General features: G+C 43.4%; 1 protein-coding gene across 1 annotated transcript in view; it reads left to right on the top strand.

Moving 5' to 3' along the window:
• Positions 1 to 234: 234 nt before the first annotated feature.
• Positions 235 to 21,736, top strand: part of Ildr2 (immunoglobulin like domain containing receptor 2) — a 59,611-nt gene continuing 38,109 nt past the window's right edge. Inside the window, exons 1-3 of the mRNA XM_023706321.1 lie at positions 235 to 351; positions 15,113 to 15,445; positions 16,579 to 16,698. Of these exons, the coding sequence (XP_023562089.1) occupies positions 306 to 351; positions 15,113 to 15,445; positions 16,579 to 16,698 (499 nt within the window). The 5' untranslated portion in view covers positions 235 to 305. The remainder of the gene's footprint in view (positions 352 to 15,112; positions 15,446 to 16,578; positions 16,699 to 21,736) is intronic.

Raw genomic sequence — 21,736 nt, 5'->3', positions numbered from 1 at the left:
CGCCTCCCCCTCTACAGTGGACTTGGGGACCGGCTGCTGACCTCCCGACCGCGAGGGGCGGCACGTGACCGGGAAACTTTGGCAGCCGGGTGGCGGGAGGAGCGCAGGCGGCGGGCTGCGGGCGGCGGGCGGAGCGCGGGCGGGGAGGCGGGCGGGAGGAAGGCGCCGCCGCGCGGAACGGAGCCCGGAGCCCGCGGCAGGCGCGCTGGGCAGACTGCGCGGTGCAGAGCCCGCCGCCCGCCACCCGCAGCCTGCAGCCGCTGCCCACTTTACGCCCGCCTGGCCTGCATGGGAAGTTGGGGAAAATGGATAGCGTCGTGTTGGGGTGGCGTGCTCTCTTCTGGCTAGCAGGTAAGAGTCGTTTCCTACAGAGATGAAGAACTTTATATAGATTCCGTTAGTGGTGGCTGCTTTCATGCCACCCTTGATTGCGTGTTAGTGTGTTTTAAAGCTGTGTGTGTGTGTGTGTGTGTGTGTGTGTGTGTGTGTGTGTGTGATGGAGGCTGGGGAGAAGCCCGACTACAATTGAGCAGGATGGAGATGCAGGTGTTTGGCTCACTGGCTCTGTGAGGTTGTTCTGGAAATGTGCATTTTCCTCTCCATACAACGGTTCTCCTCGGTCTTACCCTGAGTTTGTGGAGCTGAGTCCTGGGCAGAGCCTGGCTCAGAGGGCCTGATGTGTTAAGAGCACTGGCTTTGGGGGTACAAGGAGTAAGGGAGTGTCTCCCCAGTTCCTTCCCGAGAGAAGGCGAGAGACCCAGGAGTGTGCTTGGTGGCTTTCCGGAGGTGCAGGGGAGAGGAGAATGGGAAGGAGGTGGGCCAGGACCAGGGAAGGCTTGGTTGGTTGGAGTTGAGGGCCTGACTCAGTCTCACCTTTAGAGTGGTCCCATGGTAAAAAGCAGATCCTTTTTAACAGATGTAGTCCCCTCCCCCCAATAGATATTTTGCCCAGAGTCCAGAGACATTGAGCTTCACCCAGCACAGATCTAGCTGGGCTCCTTCTGTCCTCCTCTCCCTTTTGCTGAACTTTCTTTCCATACTCCTGGGGTTTGGAAAGGCAGGAGAGAAGGAGGAGTGGGGAAGAGGAAGTAAAAAGAGATTAAGACGGGATATCTAAATGTACCAATTCCCCAAGGTGAATGTGTTTAGTATATATCTCAAACACATACTAATAAAGAGACCCTTGTTCCCAATATGCCACCCTACGGTGGCCGTTCTGTGCTGTTAGGGGACAAATACCCTGGATGGCCAAGCCTGAGAAATGCTGGAAGAACCCTTGCTGGGGGTATCCTGGGCATGTAGTAGGTTTGGCAGCTTGGACAGCCGTTTATTACCAGGTGGGGACAGAGTGATGGAGGAAACAGAACAAGGTGTCAGAAGGGTCTTGGAGACAGGCTGGAGCAGTGACTGGCAGGAAGGAAAACAGCACTGAGCAGAAGATCTGGGGGGAAAATCAAGTCACTGGGGAAAGGAGGGCCAGAGTAAAATGTCCCGGCCAAGTCACTGAAAGAGGGTAAAATACACTTAAGAAGAAAGAAAGGCAAATACCCCATTTCCCTTAGCTTCAGAATAAGATTATTGATTGCCTTTTTTTCTATTTCAAATGAAAGGCCATGCCATTGCTCCTGCCCCCGCTGGGTTTGGACTGTAGAGGACACCCTCAGCAGAGTTAGCCTTTTATCTTGGCGCTCTGAGTTCATCCCTCCTACGGTATTCAAATATGAATCATCTCTAATTTCAGGGCTTGGCTGATCCATGCTTCTCCCCTCCCTGGGCCTCCCCTGGTGCCTTCTCCTGCCACCCTCACGGATTCTGATTCCTTAATTTTCCTCTACTCCTCAGTTTTCATCTCCAGGGGAACTAGGTCTGGGCCTCTTATCACGGCCTCCCTGAAGCCAGCCAGGCATCTGAGGAGGGGTCTGAGTCAGAGGTGTTTTCCAGACCTCCCTCAGTCTGCTGAAGAGAAGCATTCCCAGGATTTGCAGGGAGGGGGAAGGAGACCACATGGCCCTCTCTGGAGGGCTAACGCATCTGTGAAATGGAATCCTATCTGAGGAGTGGCCACAGAAATCCAGCTCTCAGTTTACAGAAGTGGAAGCCCAGAGGAACAGTGCATGCAGCACACTGGAGATTGGGGGTAGGTCCCAGTTCTCCAGAGCTTGACCAGTCCCGCTTGCACCCTCCCATAATGCCTCTCTGGCCTTTAGGTTGGAGGATGTCTTGTTTCCTTTAGTCTTGTTTTGAGGAGGTGATGGTTTCCATGTGCCTTCTGCCATCTGTACCTAGAAGCAGGCAACAGGTTAGTTATCAAGGCCATCTCAGCTGTCAGGTGGCTGGGGCTTCTTTGCCCTGCAGTGAGGCTGCCGTTCGCAGTGCTGTGGATCGCCTACCTGCCACCCGCATGTCTCACCACCCACATGTCCCACCACTGCTGTCAGAGGGACAAGGCTGCCTCTCCGCCTGATCAGAGTAGAGGAGCTAACAAAGGCGGCTGGGGAGGGGGCGAGACGCGAGAGCGGCAGCAGCCAAGGGTGAGATGGGTTCAGACTCATTCTTCACGGAGAAACCATGCAAGGAAAGGTAAGAAATTTTAGTCTAGCACAATCAATGAATTCTTTTGAGGGGGTGGTAGAATGGGAGGGAGAAAGGAAAAGACAGATTTAAAATGAGACAACCAAAAAAAAAAAAAAAAAAAAGCCACGTTCATTCTCTCCCTCCCTTTTCTCCCTTTCTTTCTCCCTCCCTATCTCCCAGTTAACTCTCCCTCTCTTTCCCCCTCCCGCCCCCTCTCTTTGCTTCCCTTTCAATGCAGGCTGAGCAATTTCTAATCAACACCAGTTTTTTTTTTCCTCAGGCTCTAGCAGCTCCTTCCTTGTCTTTCATTGCTAAAATTCTGTACTTCTCTTCCCAGTATATATTTAGCCTCATGATTTCTTCTTGTCATTGTGATGCTGCTTCCTGCAATAGACTGGTTTTGTTGTTGTTGTTGTTTTGAACAGAACAAAATGCTTATCAGCTGCTGTTTCAGCAACAGGTGCCATGTAGCCATAAGTCTGGAGGGTTCGCTGTGTCTTTGTTCCTGAGTGTGAGTGATGTTTTATCTTTTCCGGGTGGCAGAGGCTGTGGGAGATGCTGGAGCCCTGTCAGTCTCCTGGAACCTGCTCAGATGTGTTTTCAAGGAGAGTCTTTGGGTATTTCTGTGATTAAAAATTGCTTGCTTGCTCAGCATTTCTTTGGGCATTCCTTTGATCTTACTATCTTATTTATCTATCCATTCTGAAAGTGTGCATTATATTCCTGTGATTTCTAAGCATCAGGCACTGAAGACAGAATGGTCCTTGCCCTTAGAAAGTGATCTATTTGGTTAGGGACTCAAGCACCTGTTCAGGTAATTTTGGCTTGGTTCCTGATGGTCCCATGATGACCACCACATCAGAGCTACAGAGCTTGGCAGAGGCACGTGTAACCCAAAGCAGCTCTGAAACCCATTCTTAGCAGGGAGGCTGAGTTAGGACTCTTCATGCATTGTCAGTCAGTGGGTTACTGCCATGTCCTGGCTGTTGTGGCAAGGTTAAGATAGGTGAGACACCGCCATTGGCTCTTGGGAGCCAGCCTGTGGTGGAGATACCAGTTAGGGAATTATGGACACATAGTTATGGAGCAGTACCAAAAAGTAATAATAATAAAGATCTGCACTAAGTATTTTGGGGTGTTAACCCAGCATGCAGGGAAGAGTAGGTATAGAGAAGTGGCTGTTACATGGACAGGCTTGTGTTCAGGTGGCTGCATGGGGACTGTGTGAGAATAGGCTCAGGTAGAGAAAGATGGAGTGTCATTCACTCTGGAGAAGGAGGAGTCACTTTAAGAGACTGCTGACACTTCCACATTCATTATCTCCTTTCCAGCCTGTGTGCCTTCCCATTTCTCTCCCTTCTCTTGTACCCTCCACAAAAACCACCTTGTTCATACCAGAACATCTTTCCTTGTTTTTACCACAGCCAACCCCCAGCCCCTCATCTCCCAGCTGGGATGCTCCTCTCTGGATTAAAAAAGAAGTTGTTCAATATATTCATCACCACAGATTCACTATAATGAATGTGGTGATTAAGTATACCTAAATTGTACCAATAAACTTAAATTAAAAAAATCATCACTTTAAAATTTGTATATATGGTTATGATGGGTGGTGAGTTTATACAGACCTCAGTATTAGTGCTAGTGATCTCAATAAGAGCAGTACATGAGTAGTCTTAGTGCAGATACTTAGTGCTTGGCCTAATGTTGGCAGTATTAGTATGAGGGCTTCTAGTAGAATGAGCCCTGACCTGGGAGTTGAGGGCTAGATTCTTGTCCCAGATCATCCATAAGGAACTGTTTAGCCATCAGTAGGTTTGTATTTTGGTCTTATAATCTATTGAATGTTGTGATTTCTAACATCTATCAGCTCTAAGATTCTATGATTCTAAACTCCTCGCCATTGAATTTTGATGAGTTGGAAATTGCAGTTCAAGAGTCAAGAATTGGACAGGCCCAACTCTTCGGTTTATAACTCACCCAGTGAAGAGCAATCAAGGAGCCTTCAGTTTTCTTTAGCCTTTTTTCCTGAGTAATGATTGCAAAGATCTGTTGTTGGAATTTTCAGAACAAATGAGTAATGCTCCATTCCTGGTGGATAGGACAGGGTCCACTCGGAACAGTTACGTGTGTCACACTGGGGACTAGTAAATTGAGGCAAGCAGCACACTGGACCAGAAGAGACAAATCCTTCTCCAGCTGACATGGGCCTAGAATGTCCTAGACAGCCTAGAATGGCCCTTCCAGTCTCAAAGTTTGGATCTAGGACACACTTACCTCTTTACTCCTTCCACTATATAGCTCTTTTCTCCCATCAGAAATAAAAAGAAGTATGATATGGTAGTTGATTTTGCTTATTTATGTGCATTAGTACACTCTGTGTTGGATGGCTTTTATATGCATCATACCATTTTATGAGTAAGTGGGACTGGTATTGCCTACTTGCACTTAGGAAGACCACAATTCAGAAGCAACAAGAGACTTGTCCAAGTCCATGCTATCTTATTAAGAGCATAAGGTATATGTCACTGATTTAATATGACCTGGATGATATAAGTGCTAAATCTAAGATTGTCTTTCCTGGTGAAGGTGGGTCAAGGCAGAACTCTTGATTTAAATGAACACCAACCTGTCTATTGTGGGGCCTTTAGTGCTGAGGCTTGGAGTTCATAAGTGAGCAAGAGTGGCTACAGTTTTCTCTAGTTAAATCCTAAGCTATAGAGGAGGGCGTTAGTGAGGAGTGCTACAGCAAGGCAGGGGAGGACAGAGGCTGTGCCCAGTGACAGAGCTAATCCTGCCGGCTGTCTGGGCCTAGGGGCTGGTATAATGTACCAGGAGTCACACAGGATGTAGCTGTGTCATATGCCTGTTTAAGATCTCGGCAGTTGAGATAGTTGTTGGCTCTCTGAAAATGAAAGAAAGCATTTTGGATGACTAGAGTTCTTTATCAGCCAAGAAACAAGGCAGAATTCAGAAGAACATGCTGCTTCCCCTTCAGCGTCTGGAGCACTGTAGGAAGCAGGGCTGTGCCTTATGAACAGGACCCTGACATGCAGCCCGGACCTTGTGCCCTCACTCCTTGTCTTCTAGAGACAGATGCCAAGGCAGTGAGGCGGAAATTAGGCTCAACCGGACTAGATTTGAGTGCTAGCTTAATGTTTTACCTTATTTTCCTTTGCTTTCAAATGGAAAGCTAACCCACTTTATTGTGTTATTGTGATAATCAAAATGAAATTACATAAAACTCCTAGCACAACATTTGGCACATTGTAGACCCTCAATATTCATTATGAACCTGAACTAGGTATAGTGGTCAGCATTTTGTTGCAGTCGCACAACCCCCAAATCTCAGTAACTCACACCAGCATACACTTTGCTCTTGCTCGTGGCACTTGAGAGCTGCAGTCCGCTGTGTGGATTGGCTTGGCTCTGTCCCAGCTCTCTTCTTATTCCAAGATGCAGCATGAAGCAGCAGCCACTCTCTGGGCTTGTTACTCTCATGGTGAACGGCAAACGTTCGGAAGATGGGAAAGGTAGAGCTGAGGTGAAGGGTGCAGAGCCACACTCTAGGCTCCTGTGAAGCTTTGCCTTGAACATGTTTTATGGGACATCTGCTCACAATGCATTGGGCAAAGCAAATCATGGGACTGAGCCCCTAGTCTATGAAATGGGCTGTAGATATTGTATATAGAGATCAATCAAGGCTGAAAAAGGAAACAACTCATACAATTAAACATCTGGGTTAAATCATTCAACAAATGTAGAGTTCTAAAGACTCATTCAGAATCTTTAGAATCCTGCAGAAAGGAGCTTGCTTTTCATGGAGAATGAAGTTGTATAGTTGGGTCTGTAGCTCAGTTGATAATAGTTATGGAAACTTACCTATAAAAGTTTTTTTTCTGTCCCAGTAGCTGAATCAGAAGTCTGATTCACCTGAACAAACTGGGGCAATTTCCAAAGTGCTTCAGCACTACAGGGTATGTCATCTCTTTTAGTTTTGGTCCCATTGCAGACCAGAGTGAGCTAGACATCACCCCTGAGCTCATTTCAGATCTGTGGAAGAGGAGGAAAATCAGACAAAAGATACCTCTTTGGCTTTTATCAGCACGGTTATGGCAGAGACTGGGAAAGCATAGCTCATTTGGACACATAGGAAATATGCTTAATGAAGGATTTTTTTTTTTTTTTTTGGCTCTCTCAGCATGCCTGAAGGGCAGGTCTGGTAAGACATGAGGATCTGGAGATTGAACCACAGGAAATACGCTTAATGAATGGCAACCTTTGTGCACACAAGCACCAGAATTATTGGCAGCAAAAACTAACTAAGCCATGAACAAAGCCCACCTGGGCAAGGGCAGCAGTGGAATTTTTTAGAGCCTTATGGAAAAGGGGGCCATATTTTTGCCCTTTGGGACTCTTAGGAAAACATGCAAGAATGTTATCATGCTTTTAAATTTCAAAGTGGTGCATCTGTTCACCGTAACTCTCCTAACACATCAAGGAGTCAGATAGTGTGGTGATAAACAGGAGAAACTGATCCTGGCCAGGAAAGGAATGCATTGAAAGAAGGTGCTTACCTCTTAGAATCAATGGGGAAGCTGGAGAGCAGGCCCAGAAGATAGGCGGACACAAAGGCAATGCCTCCTATTCTTGGTAAAATCTTTTTATTGTGCTTTTTAACAACCCACGTTGATCAAGGTGAATGGTTCCTATTTCTGGAAGGAAAAGGAGTCAAGCTGTATTTTCTTTGTCTTGAAACCTTTAGTCTGTAGGTCAACATTTTCCAAATGCTTTGTTCTCATTCTGATAGTGTTATGAAGGCAGGCAAACCCTTTTTTCCATGTTCAGTCCTCACAGACACATTTATGCACCCCCTTGCTCATTTCCTACATTAGAAAACCTGCCCATTAGTTGTCTCTAAAAGTATCTTAGAAAATTGGGCAGTATGTTAAGGATGAATCTCTTTAAAAAGACTTAAGTTGAAGGCAGGAAAAAAAGATTTGTATTATACTAAATAAAGAGACAACTTAGTGGACCGAAGCCCAAGATACAGAGGAGAATGAGCGGTTTCTCAAATCCCACTTTGGGGACTTGAAGAGTTAAGGGACAGGTGAGCTCTATGCACGGTTTCTAAAATGCCTGTCTTCAGCGATACTTTCCCACGACCTTTTGCAGCAATCTTTGTTTCTCTAAAGTGGGGCTGTAGTTATAGATCTGCCTCTCAAAGCTCCTGGCATGAATAGCTTACAACTGGTGGGGGAAAGGAACTTGCTTTGAAAAAAATGAAAGTGCTAAAATAAGAACAGCTTTGCCTTCGAGTCTGCTTTTGTTATTTATTCTTGCAAGAACATAGTTCATCACATATAGAATCCTTTTCTTTACATGAGAATTGGGGTAGGACTTTATTTGTCCCCTGCAGGGAGGCATTGTGTGTATTTGGAGCTGATCTTCACTAGCCTGGTGATAGGTACCTGCCCCTGGTGACCAGCAGAGAGGGGGGCTGCTGCTTGTCACTGTACCTATGGACAGCTTCCTAGTTATTGGGCAGAAGCCATTCTGTGTCCTGGGGTTCACCTGCGAGGAGAATCCTGTCAGAATCACAGACTCATTTGTTCATCTATTGATTCATTCCACAGTGTTTGAGCTTCAGCTATATCCTGTGACTTTTTGGTATACTGAGGACACAGAGTCAACCAAATCCTCGTCCCTGCTGTCAGGAACATTATGGTTAAAATCCTGTTTATACTATCCAAATCAGGGGCTGATCTTTCATGTGTGTTGCTAGACTTAGTGTTTTAAAATATATGTTTAATTAAATTAAAATTGGGTAGTCGAAGTCAGTCTTCCTGGGGGTCCGGGGCAAAGAAAGATTAAGAGAATAGTTCAATAGTCTAAGCAAGATGATTCCTTCCTCTCCATCTGTGCTCTTCCATATGCCATCGAGTGCTTTCTTCAGTCAGAACTTCTTTTTCAAAATTGAAGATGTCTCATCTTTACAGATGTTCTCTACACAATATGATCACTTATTTCATTTCCCTTCTTTTTCTGTTTTTGCCCTCTTCCTTAGACACTTTCTATTTTTCTGTTGCACCTGCTTTAGCTAGTGAAGCAATAAGATAGGGCAAGTCAGACAGATTGGATACAGGTCCTAAAGCGTTAACCTAAACTAAACTAAAAGTTGGGCCTAAGTGAGTTAGCTACTAGAGAGCCTGGAAAATCAACTAGAGCAAACTGACTATGAGGACCTAGTGAAATGCAGGGGACAAAGAACAGGTCCCCAAACCAATAGCTAAGAGGTGGCAGGAAGTGAAATGCAAATGAAGCAGCTGCTGTCCAGACTGCTAAGGCCCAGGGACAACCAACAGCATCCCAGCTTCAAGAATCTGCAAAAAACACCAATGGACTTAAAGATCTAGGTTGGTTCCGCTTTGTGGAGCCCCTCCCCAGCTAGTGGGGAGCTTTTCCTTTTATCTTTCTATAAACATGCATTTGGCTATTTCCATACCACTTGTTGCTTACTGTTTTGTCAGCTTCAGTCTTCATTGTCCCCAAAAGAAAGACTCCAGAGCTAGAAGAAGCTGGTTACGTTAGAAGGATGCACAGAGACTCTTTTTGCACCTCCGTAAAGCTTTTATGAGAGGTTAGAAACTCAACTTCCAAGAGCCGTTATAGGGACTCGTCCCAGAGTGCCTGCAGCATCTGTTCCTGTGTGTGCAGGGCCCTGCCTCAGGGCTCCTCTCCGACTCCTGGTAACTGCTTCAGTTTAATGCTTGCTATTTCCCCACGTGGCTGGAGTAACACCCAGTCAAAGCTTGAAAAGCACTTCCTTATGGCAAGAGCACATGTGGGGCCAAGTTACAATGAAGCCTCATATGCCATGTCAGGGGATTTGGATTTTATCCTGGACAGAATTGGGGATACATGGAGGCCCTAAAGCAGAAAACGCATGGGATTTGATAATATGTGTTTTAAGAAGAAAAGAAGTATGGAGAGTAGCTTGTGCTAGAAGTACGGAGATCACTTAGGAGGCCATTCAAAGGCCCATGTGGTCCTGCAGACCTGTGTAAAGTGACAAAGTGAAGGGGAGGAGCTTTAGAGCTGGTCAGCCTGGGGGCAAGCCTGACTGTCACCTGCTACCTGACGGGCTGAGTAGGGTACATACACCCTCTGGGCATCAGTTTTTTAATCTGTAAAGAGAGCATAACAATGATGCCTACTTAGTTCATAGAGTTTTTGAGAGAATTCATGAAGGTGTTCTCTGAGAAGGGCTTAGTGCAGTCCCTGACACATAGTAAGAGCTTTTACAACTGTTCTGAAATAGGAGGAAATAAAAACTTCCTTTAAGGGAGTGACAGTGGAGATAGAGAAGGACCAAGTTTGAGAAATATTTAGACTTGGTGATAAACTCAATGTGGCCAGGGACAGAGAGGAAGTCTAAACACTAGAATTTCTATCTGGAACTACTAGTAGGGTAAGTGGTATACCAGCAAAAAAGCTATGGATAGAGGGACAATGTGTGTGTGTTTACAACCAAGAGTTGAGGCAAGGTGGGCCAGGGAGATGGCTCACTAGAATAAATGCTTATCTGGCAAGTGCAAGGGCCTGAGTTCAATTCTCGGTTCTGAAAATAAATAAATAAATAAATAAATAAATAAATAAAAATAAAAAATAAAAAAAGAAAAAAGGTGAGGCAAGAAAATAAGAGCTATGAATGAGGTTTATAGATTCAATCTGAAGTAGTTGTTAAATATACAGGTAAGGCCTAAGAGGGTAGAGGATCTAAGATAAAATTGGGAGTTAGAATCATGGGATTGAGTAGTATTTCTTACATTAAATACACAATTCACAACAAAGAGGTTGGAAATTTTAAATTTATCTGGCATTCAGAGTTATAGTTATATATTCTTAGTAGTCTGTGTAGATTCTGGCTTAAGAAGTGCTAGGTTTTTGGCATAGAATAAGTAGTAAAATAGAAAACAAGGATAATTAGAAAAGAAAAGAAAATCTAAGAAGTAGGATCATAGCTCAGGACACTTGGTGCCAGGACAGATATCTTAAGAATGTGAGCCAGAGAGAGGGTGTCCCCCAATTAAATCTTAGTGTCTGTGGAGGACTGGTCATCTTTTTTCTTACCCTAGTTAGCACTTGTCTCTGAAGAGTCTGATGTGTAGGTAGGAGTGGAGGTCTCATGAGAACTGTTTCTGAAGGTTCAGAGTTTGGATCAGCCATGTGTGAAAAGTATGGTAAACAATGCCCACCCTTCAGGAGAAGGGGCTGGTATCAGTGCCTTAGACAGAGGCTGGAGTTCAAGGTTAGGCTTTGATCCCACTGGAGCAACTGGGTTGCAATCAGAACACCACAGTAGAAGCACAGTCTTATAGAAGGTCAGTAATGTTGAGGGCAAAAGATGCTGCTCAGTGGGTACAGGGAACCCAGTCACTCACCTGGAATTCAGGGTTAGGGTCAGAAGAGCAGTGCTAAATCCCATCCTCCTGTGGGAACGGAGCTTCTGTTAAGCTTGGTCAGGGTGGGTTTGGGAAGTAGGTGGTATTCATCTTACATTTTGAAGCCTGTAGAGCTGAGACGGGGATCCACAGTTTAGGTTTTAAATCTTCACTCTGTGTTCTTACGTTTATTTGGAGTTCCTCCTCCTACCCTCTCTAGTGTTCCTGGTCTCTCCTTTGTGTAGAGTCCTGTTGCACCTGCATGTGTATTTCTCCCTATGCACGTCACTCACTCAAACACATACACACACACACACACACACACACACTCTCTCTCTCTCCATCTTAGTCTTAGTGTGCCTGGTGAGCACACCCAGAAAACACCACTGTTGAGCCCCCAAGGTAAATTCTGGCATCCTTGCAGTTTCTGCCCATTTTGCCTGTTCAAATTCAGCATCTCACAGCTGGATCTCTGTGCTTGCCTTGTCCTGGGTTTGTAGCTTCACCAAAGTTGACAGCCTATTCTGTATAGCTGTAGCAACAGTAGTAGCAATTACATTTATTGAGCCCTTAGTATATGCCAAGTATTGTCCTAAGTATTTAGCATAAAATGTCAATGAATCCTCAATAACTCCAATTCCATAACACAGTTATTCTGGTTTTGCTCATGAGGAAACTGAAATTTATGAGTTGAGTAACTTGCCTAAGGTCATGTAGCGAAGAAGTGGTAGTAAATTCTAATTTAAGACTGACTCCGAAATCCAGGTCTTTAGCTATCATGCTGCAAAAAAGTGAACTTTTCTGAGAATATATTCCTTGTCCTTCAGAGCATGAGCTTATTTATGTCATGGAAGATGCTGAGACTTGACTAACCTCTATTAATAATTTATGAAGAGAGTCCAATAGTTTGCTGCTCAATTTGCTAATCTCAACAGAGAATCTGTCTGGGGAGGAGGTTAATACTAACAATCATCTAATAAAACCTAAATCTTGACTCTTTCTCCAAAAAATAATAAATAAATAAGATTAAAAACCATACAACACATCTGTGTAGCACCTCTATCCTTTGATCATTTTATTTATCCTAGGAGGTCTAGGAACTGTGGTTTCCCCAGGAGAGCTTCTGTTGGCAGTAGAGCAAAAGGAGGTGTGGCCTGGTACACAGTGTCTCCTGGTTACAGAGCCTGTGATTGGCTCTCTAACCTCAACCTGCTAATTGAAGTCATCTCACCTCTGTGCTCCATTTTTTTTTTATCAGTGGAAAAATTTAGGTGTGAATAAGGATTTGAAGAATTCCAAAGTTAGAAATGAGTGTAAATGAATGAATTCCATCAAACTTAAGGTGAAACTATAAAGAAATTTGTTTCCTAATCCAACTATGTGAGTCAGGGAGCACGAAATTACCCACGTCAACATTTGGAGTGGTGAAGGCAAGTGTAGGGACAGAGCCTCCAGGTGAAGTTACCAGAGCCTCACCATGAAGTTGATCAGCATAATGTAACTACAGTTAAAACCTGGTGGTGGTGGAGGGTCACTGGGTCAGGAACTTCTGGGTAGGAAGTGAGGGGAAGGCAGGAAAGGCAAGAACCAGTACATAGTTGAGAATTTTCTCTTTACCTGTCTCAGGGCTTGTCTGTTAAGTCTACTCTGACAATCACCAATGAGACACTACTTGTTATTGACCCTTAGAATACTAGTATGTTGCTCCTTTTATAGGTGAGTCTCAGACTGCTTCATAGACTTCATTAAGACTCCACCACTAGTATATTGCCAGATGATATTCAAAGCCTTGACTATTTGGTGCCAATGCTATTTTACTATACTGTGCTATCTATGACTCATTTAACCAGTTTCCTCTGCAGAGTACTAGAAATTCTCATATTAATAGTAATCCACTTGCTCATTCATTCCTTTATTTATGCATAGGTAGCTACTGAGAACATGGAAGGTCTGAAACATTTTGAGATCTGATACGTCTCAAATACTCTAATGTGTTCGCTTCCAAATTCCACAGAACTCAGAAAGCTTTTTTTCCTAATAGAAATTAGAAGTTAGGTTTTCATTGTGCTTTTCATTGAAGAGACACTGACTAGAAAATCAGAAGACAAGAATAGAAGTATGGTGACTTGCCCGTGTCAGGGGAGTTTGAGTGAAGAGGCACATTCCTAAATCAGTGTGATTGAGCTGCAAGAGTAAGTTTGCTTTGCAGGATGCCATTGTGAACATAGAACAGGGAATGCTGTTACGGTTTGTGTCTAGATGTCCCCCTGCCAAAGCCTCATGTGGGTTTAGATGGGGCTTTTTCAGAAGTAGCTGAATCTGGAATGTGTGATTAATTCATGGTTTAATGCTAGGATTAAGGGTGCTGGGATTAAGGGTGGGTGATTGCTGGATTAGTCCACTGATTGGATTGGCATCACCCTAATTCTGATAGACTGGATATAATATAGGGACAGAAAGAGCCTTGCCTCTTCTCCCTTGTTGCTTTTGCTGTCTTCCACCACCCTGAACTGTTGCCTCCTTGCCATGTGCCGCTTTGTCTTGGAGCCAGTTTATTATGGACTGAAACCTCCACTAACTGTAAACTAAATAAACCTTTCCTCCTTTAACTTTGGGTGTGGGATATTTTATTTCAGCAATGAAAGGAAAGTAACTAAGACAGGCACCTAGGGAAGAGTCTCTTTTTTGCATGTTTCAAGTTCTGGGGTGACCCTGTTACCCTGTCCTACCTGAAGCTGGCTTGGTGGCTTCTTGCATTAAATTCATGACCTTTTTTATATCTTCATAGCTTTTTTCCACCTGCCTCTCATCATAACTCTACTTCTGCTTCTAATAGAAGGTTCTAAAGTAGAAACTCTTAACTCTTCTGTTAAACAGAGGAAGTTATGTTTTCATAGCTTGGAATTTCTAGATCTAACTATTGAGTTCATATAGACCTTTTGTTTCTCAAACACACCCCTGATCTTTCATTCACTGAAAATGCTCCTCTCTTCTTTTGGTCAGCAAGCTGCAGGTTGGATCTTTTCACCACTTAAACTTCTCACCTACTTTTTAAATTATTATTTTTTTCCTTTCGATTACCCTTCAAAGCTTTTGAGCTCAGTCTTTTGCTTTTGATCTACAATCCCAGATTTCTCCCAGACTTCATTTCTCCTTTATCTCTGTCCCCTTTACTTGGTCACCTGCTGGAAGGGAAGTGAAGTCACTTCTTGAAGTCGTACTTTTTGGTTTCATTGTCATGATTTATCAAATATTTGGTGTGTGCCTGTGGGCTTTATAAGCTAGAGAAACATGATAAAACACTCATAATGTTAAAAGGCATGCAAATAAACACATGCAGACTCATCATAGTAAATGCCTACAAGAAAATGCTGTGTAGAGTGATGGTGCAGAGGAGGAAATGATGTACTGATTTGTCACAAGAGGTGTTGTAAGAAGCCTTTCAACTGGCTCTTGAAAGGTAGAAGAGTTTCCCAAGGGAAAAGGGGACCAACACGTGCAAATCCAGGAGTGCACAGTAGCATGTCCCACTCGGGGGATCTGATGTTATTTGATGCTATTTAATATTCTTGCAGCTTCAGCTCAGATAGAAGTGTTTCAAAGAGGTGGGCTGAAGGTATAAGAGGAACTAGATGATGGAGCCCTTTGGATGCCTTGCCAAGGATCTGAGTTTTATCCTGAAAGGCATGCAGGGTGAGTGAAGGGTTTTAAGAAAGACAGCCATAGCAGTCAGAGCTGAACTATCATAAGGAGAATGTAATGGATGTTGGTGGGCTGAGTGTGGGGAGATCAGTTATATTAGAAGTGTAGTAATGTTATAGGTAAGAAACAGACAGAATCTAAACAAAAGCCATAGTAGTGTAGTAAAGGAGGGGAGAAAAAATATTGAAGAGGTCAACTTGACCTTACTTAATGGTTGGTGAAATACAGGGAATGGGCCTAGGTTTCTAGACTTGGCAGCTGAGTGGACCCTGACGCCATTAACTATGATGGGGCAGAGCAGGTTAAGGGAGTGAGAAGAAAAGGTGTGACTGTGGTGGGAGATGTGTCTCAGAATACAGGAACTGCTTGGACATGTTCCTTTTGTTTTGCAGCCATGGTTGAAGGTCTTCAGGTCACAGTGCCTGACAAGAAGAAGGTGGCTATGCTCTTCCAGCCCACTGTACTTCGCTGCCACTTCTCCACATCCTCGCATCAGCCTGCAGTCGTTCAATGGAAGTTCAAGTCCTACTGCCAGGATCGCATGGGGGAGTCCCTGGGCATGTCCTCTACCCGAATCCAGTCTCTCAGCAAGAGAAACCTGGAGTGGGACCCGTACTTGGACTGTTTAGACAGCAGGAGGACTGTTCGGGTTGTGGCTTCAAAACAGGGCTCCACTGTTACGCTAGGAGATTTCTACAGGGGCAGAGAGATCACAATTGTTCACGGTACTAGTGGCCTTGCTTTGAATCTAGGGAGTGGGAGGGAGGTTAGTTCCATTCTTTGGAGACACAGGGGGATGTGTCTTTCAGCCCTCCAGCAATCCAATTTTATTGGGGATGGGAGCTGTAAGAGCCCTAGCAAGTTGCTTTAATGGTGTGGTGGGCAAGAAGAGTGGACAGTGTAGTATGTGGAGAAGACGGAGACCAGCCTTGGAATAGTCTTCCCAGAGCCTGGCCTGAAATCTGGAAGCTTATTTTCAGAATCAAATTGAAGTGGGTTCTTGTGAGTAAAGTCCAGCTAAATATCCTACATCTTGATGTCACTTTATAGTCCTTTCGCAAGCCTGAAAAAGTCAGAATTTCCTCCCCTGAGCCCTCAAGCCTTTGTATCAACTTCACACTTTCTTTTTTTTCTCTAAATTAAAAAAAATCTCTTATTTATTTATTTGGCATAGGGTCTTGCTACACAGCTCGGACTTGTAGTGATCCTCCTGTCTCAGCCTCTCCAGGGCTGGGATTACAGGCATGTACTATCATGCCTGGTTTTGGTGGTTGGCATGGTAGCATAGCATGCAGTGCCAGGAATCAAACCTGGGTCCTTGTGCTTACCAGGCAGGTGTTTATACTGCTGAGCTATCTCCCCAGCCCCTCATTCTTAATTTTGGATAAGGAAAGACTCCATGAGTCTGATAGGACCTGTTTGATTATTCCAATTTTGAAGAATTCCTGTAAAGTCAGTTTATTTCTGGGAGTCCAGAATGACTGTGCAATTTATCTGGTTCTGGGGGTTTCTGCAGGCCTCGTTGAAAGCTACCAGCTATCCCTGAAACTGGGCTAGATCAGTTGCTGGCTGCGTTCCCATTCTGTCACTTCATGGATGCTTTTTGTTATTATTTTGTTGGTTTGCTTTTATTGGAAAGACAAACGTCTTTCAGCCACCATCCAGGTGAAGAAATAGAACACAGCAGACCCTTCTAGGACTCTCCCTTCTAGCCCCCATATCACTCAATGCTTTTCTTTCTCAGGACAGAGTTTTAGAACTGAGTTCTTTTGTACATGTGGTGCGTGCGTGCGTGTCTGTGTGTGTGTGTGTGTGTGCATGCGTGTGTGCGTGTGTTTGTGTCCATGTGTGATAACAGATGCAGATCTTCAAATTGGAAAACTCATGTGGGGAGACAGCGGACTCTATTTCTGCATCATCACCACTCCTGATGACCTGGAAGGCAAAAACGAGGACTCGGTGGAGCTGCTGGTGTTGGGTAAGTGAACAGCACAGGCAGCACTTCCATTGTAGATGGCTTGCGCTGACCATGTCTTTCTCACACCCCCTTGCTGTGTGCATTGGCTGACCGCGTACAGAGCTGTTACCTTCTCTGTACTGATAAACTGTTTTAGATATGCTTTTTCTGAGCAGTAGCTGTATTTACAATGTCTTGTTCTTGAAGATAATGTCCCTGCCATTGAAGCATTGCCCCAGTTTCTTCTGTTTCCTTCATTGTTTTCTCCTCCATTCCACTTTAACCTGTAACCGTGATTCCTTCATCTTCACTAGTCTTTTTACATGCTAAATGTTAATGCCTGAAGCCTTTGAAATAGTTTATTAATTTATTTGGTACTGGGACTGGAGCTCAGGACCTCACTCTTGCCAGGCAGGCACTGTACCACTGAGCTACATCCTCAGCCAGAAGCCTTTGAAATAGGACAGAGACTAAGAGAATAATTTTTTCATGTGTAAGCAACACTAGAGACTTCAGGTGTCTGTTCCCGCCCCACTTAAGTAAGACAGTCATAAGGCAAGAAGGCTGTGAACTGGAGAGTTAGTAATAAAAAACCTGCCTTGCTGAAAGAGTTGTTTGGGAGACGTACTCCTGTTTAACTAGAAGGCAAATCTCTTGAAATCCAAAAGTGAGTTATTCTCAAAGCAAATACATCTATTTCTTATTAATGTTATTTATTAATTAATTTCTTTATAGCTGAAAGCTCCTTACTTCTGGCTATTTTTCATCTTTCACAGATTGGAGGAAGATTAGTATGAAATGACTACCTTATACCCAAATTAAAAATGTAACACATATTTTGTGACTGGGAAAATTATATAATATAATCAGATTGGAGGGATATTAGTGGGAAATGACCTCCTTGTACCAAAACTGAAAGTGTAACATATTTTGTGAATAGGCAGATAATAATACAATCAGGTTTGGGAGCACATGCTTTTAATGTTAGCACTGGGGTAGAGGTAGGTGGATCATGAGTTTGAGGCCAGCCTGGGCTGTATAGAATTCAAGGCAAACCTGGAATACATACCTTGTCATAAAAATCTTTTAAGGGCTGGCAAGATAACTCAGTAGGCTACAATGCCTGCTTAGGCAAGCTTAGGCAAGCACAGGGACAGTGGTTTGATCCCCTGCACCACATGCTGTGCCAGCCTCACCCCCAGGCATAGTAGTGCACACCTGTAATCCCAGTGCTGGGGGGGTTGAAAGCAGGAGGATCACCACAAGTCTGAGCTGTGTAGTGAAGCCCTATAACAACAAAATACATTTTAAAAACATTTTTTAAAAAAGGAAATTAAAATAAAATGTACAGAAATCAAGAAAAGAAACGGCATCAATTATAGGAGAAAAAGTAGATGAAGATACATATTTGAAGTCATTCTTCAAAATAAGTTATATTTTTGACACTTCCAAAAAATCAACTGGCAGCAATTTGGGAGATGTGTAAAGTTGCCCTGTTTTGAAGGCAAATGAGTTTGAAGGTTGGTCTTTGTCCTTTGTGTGAAACTCAATCTCCAGGGGGAAAAACGGCATTTTCTACTGAGAAATTTTAGTTCTGATCTTTATCGTGATTGCATGACTTTGGCAAAACAACTGTTCCGATGCTTTAGCATTATACTTTACAAGTTGGACTGAGGTATACTGGGCTACCTTACTGGAAGGTTGATTTCAATCAAACATAGAGTTTGGTTCCAATATACAAAGTATAGCTGCTGTGATTTGTAGAAGAATTGAAATATGATGTTCAAAAGGAAATAACATAGAAGGTTTATATTGATGTAAAAGAACACAGGGAGATCAGAGCTGAGTTCTGCTGTGGCTTTGTAAATCAGAAGGGAATAAAAAAGATAAATTTCTGCTTAATCACACAACTCTAATAGCCGAGTCTGCAGGAACAAGTGGCTCATTGAGCCTGCAATTAGCTAATTGTGAACACAGTTATTTGGCCAGGGCAGCCATTTGTGGAGAAGTCATTGTCTGTGCAGGAAAAGAAAGCCAGGTAAAAAACACATTGTAATTTCGTCCCAGTTGTTTTGCAAATGGAGGGAAGTGAAAAGAACGAAGCTTTGCCAGATGACAGTGCTGCAGTGTGTGGTAGCTGATCCTCTGGGCCAGAAAATTCAATGCAGTGTGGGTTGAGGACACTGCTTTGGAGGCCAAGAGGGTCAGCTGGGGCAAGGGGGAGGGTTCAGGTGACAGCCGTCCCTGTGATGGGAGGTAAGGCTCAGACAGAAGTCAGTGTTGCTCTGAGGAGAACTGTGCAGGAGAACTGTGAATCGAAACCCATCCCAGCAAAAGCATTGTATCTAACTAGATACATGGTAGGTTCTTGGGGAAGAAAAAAACACATGACTGCTGTGTTCCACATTAATTAGAGATGTTCAAACCCTATAAATTTGTCATAGAAACATTTTAGGGCAGACTTGTGTTATTTAAAGGGCTTAGTTTGAAATCTATGAAAAATTTCTGAGTGTAAGAAGTATAAATACAAAATTCTGAGTCTTGCTTTTCTTGACATCCCTTTATAAAATATTTCAAAATACTGTCACAGTTTTAAAAATTCAAACTGTTTGGTTGTTATATCCTGCAGCCCAAGGATATGTATCCCATTGCCCAAGGATATATATCCTGTTAGGTATTCCTTTTTATGTGAAACCAGAGCAGTCTGATTTCCAAGGTCAATCCTCAAGGCAATGGAGACATGAGTGGGAAGATGATGGGAGTCCACAGAATGCTGATTGCAACTTCGGTGGACCTCTGACTCCATCACTGATTTTTACACAAGGAATGGTTGGCGGTTTTGTTCTAGTGAAAGAGAGCTTAGGATGGGAGCCATGAAAAGTGTCTCCAAGTACCTGAAATGAAATTGCTTCCCAGAGGGATTGGAAACCCACTCTGTCTGTTTAGGGACAACTGAATCAGGAGTGGGAGATACAGGTGGAGGGAAGTTTGTCTCCGTGTACAGGAAGAACTGTTAACAACTGGAGACACCTGGAGACAGAATAAGTCTTCTTAGGAATAATGAGTCCTGTGTCCCTTCAGGTATTCAAGAGGGTGGAACATTTTTAATCAGAGTTATTATCTAAGGAAGTTATGCATAGGAAAAGCTACTGAACTAGGTTACCTTTGAGCTTTATTTCAATTCTAAAATTCTTGGATTAAAACTAGATAAACAGGAGTAATGATGAATTAAAAAAGTGACCTCCAAGGTTCCAGTCTTTGTCATAGAGGCAAAGAGGGCTACAGGTGGTTAAAAGACCTCAGGAATCCAGAAAGAGTAAGCCGTGGGCTGGTGCAGTAGTCAGAGCTAATGGGACTAATCTCACAGGGAAGAAAGAGAAAAAAAAAAGAAAAAAGAAATCTTGATTATAGCCTGAGTGAGTCAGCCACTCTAGCTCATCTTGGAGATGATCACAAAATGGGGAACAGAAAACTGGTTTGCATTTCAGATGATGAAATATAAGGAAAGATGAGTTAAAGAGATAAATTAGAAGCAATTATAGGAAGAATTTAGTTTCCTCATTTTACTTACAAAGATGAGGATGGAACAGTTAACAGGGCAAGATTATGAAGTGTTGTATATGTAAGACTAAGAAGTTTGCACTTCTTCCTGAAAACTCTGGCAGAGCCGGTGAAGACACCTTAACAGAGGAAGAGTAGATCTCAAGTTAGAGTGCTGCTTAGTGGTAGGACAGGCCAACATGGGGAGGAGAGCCAGAGCAACGGGATGCTGCCAGAGTACCAGTGGAAAGTACGAGATTCTGAACCAGGGTGGGCAACTGAAAGCAAACAACGGAAGGTTTCTGAGGTTGAAGCAATGCATGTTGGTGACACACGTATAAGAGGAAAATGAGGGAAGGATGAATCAATCAGGGCACCGTGATTTCTAAATAGTTGTGTAGCCAGACACTTCATCAACTATGATAGGGGTGGAAAAGTAAGTCAGGGGCATGAGAAGGAATTTGGTTTTGTTGACTATAAGATGTCTGGGACACCAAGGTGAAGCAGAGTTGCTAGCAGTTGGAAATGTAGGTCTGGGACTTAGTGGAAAGTGAAGAGCAGAGATAATGGGTTGAGAATCATGAGGAACAGATAGGCAGGGCTGTGAAAGAATGCGTGCGTCACCCAAAAACAAAATACAAAGTGAACAAGACCAAGGACAGAAGCGATTGGTCTCATTCCAATTTCCCCTTTTTTGAGTGGTAACGTTGTTACTGCGTGTGAACTTCTCTTGGTTTCCTCCACAGAATGGGAGCCTGTTATGATGATTCCAAGTCAAGAACCAGTCCCTGTACATCTTTCTATCTGCAATGCCTAGCAAGGTGTCTAGAATAAAGACAATTCAGGGAATGCTTTTTAAATGACAAATGGGCAGAATCTATAGCTAATGCATACTTCATACCTTAGAAATGTAGACAGTGTTTGGTTCGAGTTTGTTGACTATAAATGGTCAACACAATAAAACATCTACATTCTTGAGCAGTAGATCATAGTTTAATCTCATTATTAATAATTATCTGGCTATTTAAATTATCACTAGTGATAGATCTACCATAGGTAATGGTGGAAAGCAACAGAAATAAGTTCCAGTTATTATTTAAACAGGAAAGGAATTCATTGGGAGGCTATCAAAACTGAAAAAAGACTGGAGAATTGGTCTCAGAAAAAGGTAGTATGTTAGGGAAGCACAGTATGTTAGCCTTTTTTTTTTTTTACACATACAACCCTCAAATATCAATGACTTAATACAATGAAAGTTTATTGCTTCATCTTGTCATAGTTAGATGTGGGTTAGAAGGCTGCTGTAGATAGCTTCTTTCCAAGTGGGTGTGTAGAATTCCAGACATCTCTATTATTTAGCACAGCTGTATTGGAGATACTTGCCTTTAGTTAGAGAGAGAGAGAGAGAGAGAGAGAGAGAGAGAGAGAGAGAGAGGAAGAAGGAGGAGGAAGAGGAAGAAGAGGAAGAGGATGAAGAAGAAGAAGAAGAAGAAGAAGAAGAAGAAGAAGAAGAAGAAGA

Source organism: Octodon degus, unplaced genomic scaffold (assembly GCF_000260255.1).
Source record: "Octodon degus isolate 3935 unplaced genomic scaffold, OctDeg1.0 scaffold00250, whole genome shotgun sequence".
NCBI lineage: Eukaryota > Metazoa > Chordata > Mammalia > Rodentia > Octodontidae > Octodon > Octodon degus.
The sequence above is the reverse complement of the archived record's forward strand: the minus strand, read 5'-3'. Positions and strand labels throughout refer to the sequence as shown.